Consider the following 10000-nt stretch of genomic DNA (forward strand, 5'->3'; position numbering starts at 1 on the left):
TCGGAAGGACTCGAGGTTGGCAGGGTGGCGTTGGCCAGAGCCAACAGGCGATGCGCAAGGCGATACACTGCGCGGTATCGTAGGCTCTCCGCGTCCTCCTCCACCGCGACCTAAGGGAGGACAAATTGATACTAACATTCCTTCCATGTATAGAGGGTCATCCTTAAATTCGTTCTAGGAAAACTATTTTTTTCCGCTGGCAAAAATGTGATAAATGAATCATGAAAAAGTCAATTTTTATAGCTAACAAAACGTGTAGAAGCAAAGATATTAAAACTGCTTTTAGGAAAATTACAACTCTGACTGAATGCATGTGAAAACAATCTCTCTGCTTTTACGGACTAACTCCTACCCCACTAGATCATAAAGTCTCAAATCCCGAATACGAGAGAAAACATTATCGCAAAGCATCATCTTTGGCTCGTCAAACATCCTCTAATTTATCTACTATACGCGCTACTTTTCTCTTACCTGCGTCGGAGGTGCCATGACGCTTGCGAGGTGTCGGGATCGCTGCAGCACCGAAGGGGGCATGGCCGTGACTGCGGCGAGGGCGAGGCCGTAGTGGGTGGCCTGGGTGACCCCCCGACGGACGACGTGGCTCAGGCGTAGCAGACCGCCCCCTTCGTCCTCGCTCTCAAGGTGGTAGCTGTAGCAGAGGAAGGCGAGAGTGTGTCTGAGACCATTTCAACGTAAAGTCATTTTCACAAAAAATACGGAAAGCATTTGATGGATTATGATACAGGGATAAATATCACTGGGATTATGATTTACAACAATTGTGATAACGCGAATGGAATGCATCCAGACTGTTTATCAGCTAAAAGTTTCTGGATAAGATACTACCCGCTTTGTTTATGTATGTATATATACATACATACATTTATATATATATATATATATATACATATATATATATATATATATACATACACACACACACACACACACACACACACACACACAAACACACACACACAAACACACACAAACACATAAATACACACACATACACACACACACACACACACACACACATCTATCTATCTATCTATCTATCTATCTATATATATATATATATAATTACATACATTCATACATATATATGTATATATATACGTATATAGATACACACACACACACATATACATATGTGTGTGTGTGTGTGTGATATACATATATACATATATCTATATATCTATCTATCTATCTATCTATCTATCTATCTATCTATATATATATATGTATATATATACATATATATACATATACATATACATACATACGTATACACTTATATGTATGTATATATATATATATATATATATATATATATATATATATATACATATATATATGTATATATATATATACATGTTTTCTTCCATACATATTAAAATTTTCAAGATAATAACTGATCCAAGCCTTCATATTCCGGACCATCTGTCGTTCATATCAGAATAATTCTGTATTTTGGAATGAATCGTCTGGGTGTTTTAATCTTGTCAGTGCCACAGATCGTCCTTTCCCGAAGCCCCACTGCGACCCGTTCCGCTCCTATAAAATATGATAAAATAATAATAGAAAAAAAACATAAATTCTACCGCACGCCCACCGTCCTCACTCACTTCACGACCGTCGGGTAGAGGTACGGGAGCTTGGTAAGGAAGAGGGCGTGAGTAGCGAGCACGGTGGTGGCGCGGGCGTGCACGAGGGTCTCCATGACGGCCCAGGCGAGGGATCCTCCTTCCTCGACGCTCGTGCCTGACCCAAGTTCGTCCAGTAGCACGAGGGAGTCGCTCCCTGCCCCGTCCACCATGTGCGCCACGTCACTCATCTGCGGGGCGAAGACGAAACTGGATGACTGTGTAGGTGTAGGAGACCTGCAATGTTGTGTGTGGCGAAGCTTTATATGTAGAATCAGTACATTATAAAGACAGTAGAGGTGGTGTGTAACTTTAAATACATAATCAATACAACGGAAAGACCATAGAGATGACGGAGAAACGTTTTATGCACAGCAATTGCATCATATGGACTGTAGAGGTAATAGGGATGGAGGAGCGTGGTGGGAAAGAGAGGAGGAAAGACGACGAGGGAGGACGGCTATGGAGTAAAGGGCAGTGGTCGAGGATAAAGGGAGGCCTTGGAGATCTCAGACGAGTGCGAGTAAGTTAAGTGACAAAGAAGAAAGGTGGTGTTAGAGGGGGAGACGTTTAGGTAAAAAGAACCAGGTCAGTTTTCAAAAGGCTCCTGTAAAGCACAGATTTCAGTCAAAAGTCGAAACGTCGACAAGCTTATCGTTGTCACAAGGCAAATCAAATCGTCTTTTATAACCTACCGGCTTTCTTAACTCACCTGTACTTGGAAGGTAGAGGCATTGTTTTCTGGAGAATCCTCGGAACCTAAATGAGTGAAAAGATGACGCACTACGCGGAGAGACGCGAATTCTGCTGGCACAAAACTGCCAATCTGGAAGGAGCGAAAAGTTATTTTATATCCGATTGTCTATTTATTTACTACCTTTCTGTCAGTAACTATTACCCGTTTGACTGCGTGTTCGCTTGTAACTTAAAAATTACAATCAGCTGAACTTTTATGATAAGGAGTGATTTAATAAGAAAAACAAGGTATACATTTGTAAAACTACATACCTGGGATAAGATAATACACTGAGTTGCATATAGCCTGAAAGGTAAACAATAAGTGAAAGTACATATATACTCGCAATCATACAGACCCAAGGCAACGCCAGAAAACATGCATGGATACCCAGCACTCTACTACACACAAACCTGAGCCAGCACTTGAATGAGGGCAATCTGCCGCAGGTAGGTGCTCTTGCCGCTCATATTAGGTCCTGTCACCACCATTACCCGGCTCTCTGGGCTTAAGAACTGGGAAAGAAAATGAGGGAAATATTTATTAATGTAAACAACATAGTGATAAACCTCTTTGCTTACATTGCAATTGGAATTATTCAATAAAACCGTGTAACTAAGTTAGAAATTACGGCAGGATGAGATAATAATTTTGTTTCAAACATGTGTATTGCTGTTACTACTGACACCCCAAATTCAGGTAACAACATTCCAGTAACTATTAACAATCTAACATTTATGTTATGGTTGCTAAGGCCAGCCCAAAACGGTTACTACCACTATCGTCATTCTGATCATTCCGATGTCTATCAAGGTAACCATCATCCCAGCATATACTATTAACCACGTAAATACACCGCTGTCGTGGGGCTCTTACCGTGTTGTTGGGGACGGGCGGGGTAGGCGCGAGCACGTCTAGGATCGGGTGCCTGCCACAGCGAATGGCAAGGGCGCGGGAGAACTCGGGTCTGACCCAGGACCCGAGGGCGGCCGAGTGGGCGAGGGACACCACCAGATCCAAAGTGGCTATGGCCTCTCCAAGTCCATGCAGCGCACCCATACGCCCGCGCGCCTCTATCAGCATCTCAGACACGATCCTGCGAAGGCGGTGTGGGAACGTGAAAGATGGAACTCAGGGAAAGAACTAGATGATTGAATATTAAAGGAGTGAGAGTGAACTGAATGTGAAAACAGAAAATGTAGGTTCTTAATATGATATGACTAATGCTTCTCACGAATCTACTGAAACTTTAAAAGCTATTATTAAGAACATAATTCATATGACACCTCTCCTTGCCACTTCGCATGCATTTTTGCTGTGCGTTATGTGAATTTAGAAGAGCAATAGTAAAGCAACTAAATCAACAGAGGGAATAAAGTTATCTAGAGCCATCAACAGGAGACTACGTTGTCACCTTCAACCACCTACATAACTCATAAAATAAGTACTTTTTGCGAGTCCTTACACATTACTCATGATGAGTATTTCCCTCAGGGTATCACGGGATCGTTGGTCGAGCAAATACAGATGTTCTGTCGTGCAAGTGATGCATCCTCGACCTCGCTGCACCTAAGGTGGGGGGGTAACGATGGAACATTTTATGAAAAATATAGCATGTTATGGTATGCGCCACCATGAATTATCAAAAGTAAAAAATTCTGACAAAGATGATATTACCTTTCACTTTCTGTCAGTGCCATCCGTCCTTTAGGAAAAAAAAACAATACGAACGTGTGTTGGCCACGTATATCAACGTATGCATGTAGAAAGCTCACCTTGATAAAAACGGATGGCAGGTTAGGCGCTGATTTCTTCTTCGGCACCGGGATGGCGATATGAAACCCGCGGGCGGCGTTGTGGCCAACCCTCATGCCCACGTTGTGGTCTTTGGCGAGCTCCTCTACGTGGGCTGCGTCGGACAGAGAATGTATTGAGCAATAGTATTTAGATGAAAAGCCTTTCGCGACGCCTACACGGTAGCCCACTAACTGCGCTTGCAAATACCTAACTTTTAACGACCGAGATTCAGATGCCACATGGGAAATGATGGCTTTAGGACAGGAGTGCGAGGAGGGAGAAGGATCCACTTGGGGAGCGCGATGTGAGGAAATTTCTACTAAAATGATGACCTGTTGGCCAGTATGAATTGAAATCTGGCAAAAAAATCTGTGATCATTTATGTATCACAGTAAGAATTTGAATATTTTCATGACAATCTTTTGCAATTAAAAACTTTCCTGTTCTCTCTCTCTCTCTCTCTCTCTCTCTTTCACGTTCTTTCTCTTTCTTCCGCTCTCCTTCCCTCTCTTTCTTTCTCTTTCTCCCGCTCTCCTCCCTTCCTCCCTCTCTCTCTCTCCTTCCTTCCCTATCTCTATCCTTCCTTCCCTCCCTCCCTTCCTCCCTCCCTCTCTCTCTCCTTCCTTCCCTTCCCCCTTCGCTCTCCCTCTCCTTCTCCATCCCCGTTGGCCTATCTCAGTCCCTCCCGCTCACCCGTGATGTCGTCGATGATCTCCGAGTAGATCTTGCGAGCGACGTCTAGGAGGCCGTTGACGTGGCTCTTGATGGCGTAGCAGCGCTGGGCTCTCATGGCGGCGGCGCCCTTGACCAGTCGGGCGTCCTCGTGCATCACGCCCCGAAGCGTCTCCAGTAACTCCTGCAGATCAGCTCTCGACACGCTCTGGGCTCAGCGAGGGGATAAATCGTGGAGTCAGAAATTCGAAAATTATCTCTTTTTATCAACTTTTCGTTCATTTCTTTCACTGTTTTACTCTTTTTGTCTTTCTTTCATGATTCTGTATCCGTTTCAGTGTCGGATAATGAATAAAGTCGACACGTACCAACGCGGCCTACAGGTTAGTCAATCGCAAATAGACTTCATCGAGAGGAATTACCTGCCTGACGGAGTCAAGAAGCGGGTCGGTGGCGTCGGCGAGGGTGCTGGCCAAGGGGTCCAGGAGCTCCAGGGTGTTCTTCAGCGAGATTACGTAGTTCAGACGAAGCTCACAACGCTGCTCCGTGTCCTGTTTAGAGCGTGAGTTAAAAGTAGAATAAAATGAGTGCCAAGGATGCCGAATAAGACGTCGTGTAGATCCAATATTTTTACTCTTTGACTGATTCAATTCTTTTATTTTGTATTCTTGCTCAATACTTAATTCGATTTACAAAACGTGATCTAAATTGTAGGGCCAATAAACCTTTAATTCTAGCTATTTTGGGCTACTCTTACTATCCTAGAGAGAAAAAAAGATATGCTATTGTCATTACATAACACAATAAAACACACACACACACAACGAAAAACCCTCACCTCCTTATGAAGCTGTGCGCACATTGATAAAAGCCAATCAATGTCTGGGAACCTCCCCAAGATGCTCTGGAATGACAGTAAAAGACCAGTAAAAAAATGCATTTGTAAACATGTCGCACTTCAATCTAAACACCACGATTCACGTAAAATTCACTTTACAAGATATCCGGTCGTTCAACCGTCTTTAATTCCATGGAAACGTTTATCAACAGGTACAACAATCTTGAAATCACACAGAATTATACATAAAACATTTTTACCTGAAGCGTGTAGAAGAGGTCGGGGTTGTCAACCAGGTACTGAAGGGCATTTAGACGCGCATTAATGGTTGGGACGTCTGCGTGGGGCTGGAATTCAGGAGTAAAGGTCAGGACTACATATCGCACTCGAACTAAATATTAGAGGCTATACTTAGGTTTTTATTCTGTACACACACACACACACACACACACACACAAACGCTCACGCATACACACACAAACACACACACACACACACACACACACACACACACACACACACACACACACACACACACACACACACACACACACACACACACACACACACACCTGCAGCAGGGAGGCACGCAGCAGGCGAGTTCCTCCAGGAGTCCGAGTGTGGCGAAGGGCGCCGAAGAGCGAGTCCTCCCAGCTGCCTCGGAGACTCCGGACCAACTCAAGCTTTCGGCAAGTGGAGTGTTCTGTTGGGAATTATTTTATTATTTCATTTTATTAGAGTTCACAGTTCATGGATGCGGGCATGAAAATCAAGATATATTGAAGATGTGTTTTATTATGTTAAATTCAGCCCGTCATTTATCTGACAGCACATAGTGAATACAAGCACAGGATTTTTGGATTGCTTACCAATGTTCATGGTGTTTTCAGAGGAGGAAAGCTCCACATGGAGGGTGTGTGGAGCATACGTCACATGTTGGATGCATTCTATGTACTTCATGAGGGCGGCCACTGTGGCTAGACAGTAGTACCTGCAATATTAGGACGCCTTAACACCCAGAAAGACTTTATCTCTTGTGTTTAGTCCATTAGAGATATTCTAGGTATTTTATATTATTTGATAACACATTCTAGATCACTTAATCTACATTATGAGAGAAGAGCGAAGGGGAAGATCACACACATACACACACACAAACACATACATTCACCCCCCCCCCACACACACACACATACACGGTGATAAGGGAAGGGTAAAGGCCAGAGAGAAAATGGATTCCAGGAGAACTTATTCGCTTCCTCCCCTGCGCCGGACCCTCCACGGGACTCACTTCGTCGCCAGATGCCTCTCGACGTAGGCGCAGTGGGGCGCGGCGAGGTGCTTGACGATAGCGAGGCCGCGAGTGTCCTTGAAGTAGCGACGGTGGATGGCCGTGATGGAGACCTCTGCCAAGCTCTCCTGAAGGACTCGAACCAAACCGCTGCGCCCGCCCACGCCTGCAGCCCCGTCCACCGCCGTGCTCGCTATCACTACCTAAAGAAAGTCGTTGAAGTCTTGGGACGTGGGGTGCAGAGGGTGTGATATGGAAAAAGCTATGATGATATGAGTGTGTGTGTGTAGATATGATAAACGGATGTGGATTTAATACCTCAAGGACCAGATGTGGATACCTGACGGACCAGAAACAAAACGGGGAGACTTACCTCCAGGGGATTCAACACAATCAGTTTAGTGAGAGTCCTCGTGTAGGTGTGAGTGTCCGAGAACTGAGCGAGGGACAGGTGTGGGCGTCGCAGATCTATCGCCGCCACGCCCACCTCTCCGCGGGCCTGCCCTCGGCCCTCTGCCACCGCTGATAGAGAAATCAGTATAACATATTGGTATTCCATACATGCGGCCACGAGTTTGTATATATATGCATGTATATACATATTTATATACACAAAAAAACATTTATATATATATATATATATTCATATACATATGCATATATATACATATACATATATATACATATACATATATGTTTGCGTTTGGGTGTGTGAGTTTGTTTGTTTGAGTGTGTGTGTGTGTGTGTGTGTGTGTGTGTGTGTGTGTGTGTGTGTATGTGTATGTGTATGTATATGAACATACACACACATACACACACACACACACACACACACACAGATAAATAGATTGACGGATCAACGGTAAGAGAAACGATGCAAGTCAATCCTTAATCGCGGAGGAGACGCCATTCCCCGGCGCCCGAAGGCCGTGCTCTCACCCACGACGGTCGACGGCGGGACGGCTCGGGCGCGGGCAGAGGGCGCCGAGGAGCGGGCGGATCCGGGCGTCCATGAGTAGCGCGCTGAGCCGAGCGTCGTCGTCCGCCCCGTGGAAGGCGTTCTGGAGCGCCCGGTGGAGGAGGCGTCCTTCGAACCCGTCCAGGAGGGGGTCCTTTTCCGCCCACGTCCAGGGTAGTTGTTCCTCGATGCCCACCCGTGCCCATCGTTCCTCGGAGTCTTAAAGAGGCTAGAGTGGTCCTTGGACGCCCCGGATGCCTCGCCCTCGCCACTCGCAGAGGATGACCTCGAAGTCCTGCAGGAGGCGACGGCAGAAAGCTCAGCTGATGCAGACCAAGACTCCCTCGTCCCTCTGGCGCGCTGCGGGCCCGAGGAGCAGCTGGCGCGGGAGGGCTGGGTCAGGGAGAGCGACGTCCCTGAGGATAGCAGGTGGGCAGGGTGGGGCGGGGTGAAGTCGAAGATGGGCGTCGAGTGGGCGGGAGCTCCGCGAACTGAGGGTCTGCGCGGGACGGAAATATATAACTCATTAATAATGATCAAGAGGATAATGAATATGAATGATGAATATAATGAATAGAAATCCATATGGAGGTTAGGATGGCAAAAAATAAATCATCTGTAATATATATATATATATATATATATATATATATATATATATATATATATATATATATATATATATATATATATATATATATATATATATATATATATATATATATATATATATATATATGCATATATATCATAACAAAAATAGCGAAAGAAACTAATAACCTAAACAACTGATACTGATTTGACAATGTAAATGAACATAGTCAAAGCACGTAGCTATCATAAAGCAACACTATAAAGCAATACTTGATTAGCTTAATGTCTCATTCTCTTGCTGTGAACAAATATAACAAAATGCATTTGAAGGAGGAAGGTAGAAAACTCAAATATAATATATATATATATGTATATATATATATATATATATATATATATATATATATATATATATATATACATATATAAAGGATTAATTTTATCCCCTACCCCTTAAAACCAAATAAAAGAAAGAAAAAATATATATATGTACTCAAACAAACCCATTCTTTTGGCCCGACGAGTCATTTAAATCCATAAAAAATATAGGCCTATGCCACTTTTCCTCATCATTATCCTCCTCCTTCCACATTCCTCTTCGACATGACTCAAAAGCAGCACATCACAGCCGTCACATAACATAACACCACATAACACAACATAATATAGTACTATCATATAGCGTATCATGTAATCACACTTAACCTGATCTGGTCCCTGCTGCTCTCGCCTCCGTCACCACCACGCCCTCCAACCACGCCACCTGCGGGGAGGAAAAACACATGATTATGAAGATTATTAAACTTCGATTGAAGTCAGAATTAGAAGTAAATGATAATTATTAAGATTAGATCGAGATAGGGTTAAAGACAAGGTTTATCAGATTACATAGAGAACTCTAACGGTCATTGATACTAAATATTATTGAAAGCATTAATGGTAGCTAGCGAATGAGATGAATTATTTGTTTACTGAACATATATCCGAGTAAAAAGTATTTTTGTAAACTGAATTTATATCGGAGTAACACCACACACACACACACACACACACACACACACACACATACACACACACACACACACATACACATGCATGTAAAAGCACACATAAATACACGCATTACTCTCTCTCTCTCTCTCTCTCTCTCTCTCTCTCTCTCTCTCTCTCTCTCTCTCTCTCTCTCTCTCTCTCTCTCTCTCTGTCTCTCTCTCTCTCTCTCTCTCTCTCTCTCTCTCGCTCCCCTCACACACACACACACACACACACACACACACACACACACACACACACACACACACACACACACACACACACACACACACACACACACACGCACACACACACACACACAGACACACTCACACACACACACACACACACACACACACACACACACACACACACACACACACACACACACACACACACACACACACACACACACACACACACACACATACATACA

General features: G+C 43.9%; 1 protein-coding gene across 2 annotated transcripts in view; it reads right to left on the bottom strand.

Moving 5' to 3' along the window:
• The window catches only part of LOC113805233 (mutS protein homolog 4), an 11391-nt gene that overhangs the window by 635 nt on the left and 756 nt on the right, over positions 1 to 10000 (bottom strand). The window contains exons 3-20 of one of the 2 annotated variants that reach the window (XM_070120680.1): positions 9238 to 9295; positions 7920 to 8437; positions 7354 to 7502; positions 6981 to 7183; positions 6559 to 6680; positions 6262 to 6392; positions 5950 to 6036; positions 5690 to 5755; positions 5274 to 5402; positions 4873 to 5059; positions 4158 to 4291; positions 3848 to 3951; positions 3259 to 3478; positions 2796 to 2897; positions 2359 to 2472; positions 1629 to 1837; positions 472 to 649; positions 1 to 110 (exon numbers count right to left, since the gene is read on the bottom strand). The exon at positions 1 to 110 is cut by the window's left edge and continues 635 nt beyond it. In XM_070120680.1, coding sequence (XP_069976781.1) covers positions 1 to 110; positions 472 to 649; positions 1629 to 1837; positions 2359 to 2472; positions 2796 to 2897; positions 3259 to 3478; positions 3848 to 3951; positions 4158 to 4291; positions 4873 to 5059; positions 5274 to 5402; positions 5690 to 5755; positions 5950 to 6036; positions 6262 to 6392; positions 6559 to 6680; positions 6981 to 7183; positions 7354 to 7502; positions 7920 to 8437; positions 9238 to 9295 — 2821 coding nt within the window. Of the gene's footprint in view, positions 111 to 471; positions 650 to 1628; positions 1884 to 2358; positions 2473 to 2795; positions 2898 to 3258; positions 3479 to 3847; positions 3952 to 4157; positions 4292 to 4872; positions 5060 to 5273; positions 5403 to 5689; positions 5756 to 5949; positions 6037 to 6261; positions 6393 to 6558; positions 6681 to 6980; positions 7184 to 7353; positions 7503 to 7919; positions 8438 to 9237; positions 9296 to 10000 lie in introns of those variants that run through there. The other variant, XM_070120681.1, reaches the window with a different exon arrangement.

The sequence above is a fragment of the Penaeus vannamei genome, chromosome 4, assembly GCF_042767895.1.
Source record: "Penaeus vannamei isolate JL-2024 chromosome 4, ASM4276789v1, whole genome shotgun sequence".
NCBI lineage: Eukaryota > Metazoa > Arthropoda > Malacostraca > Decapoda > Penaeidae > Penaeus > Penaeus vannamei.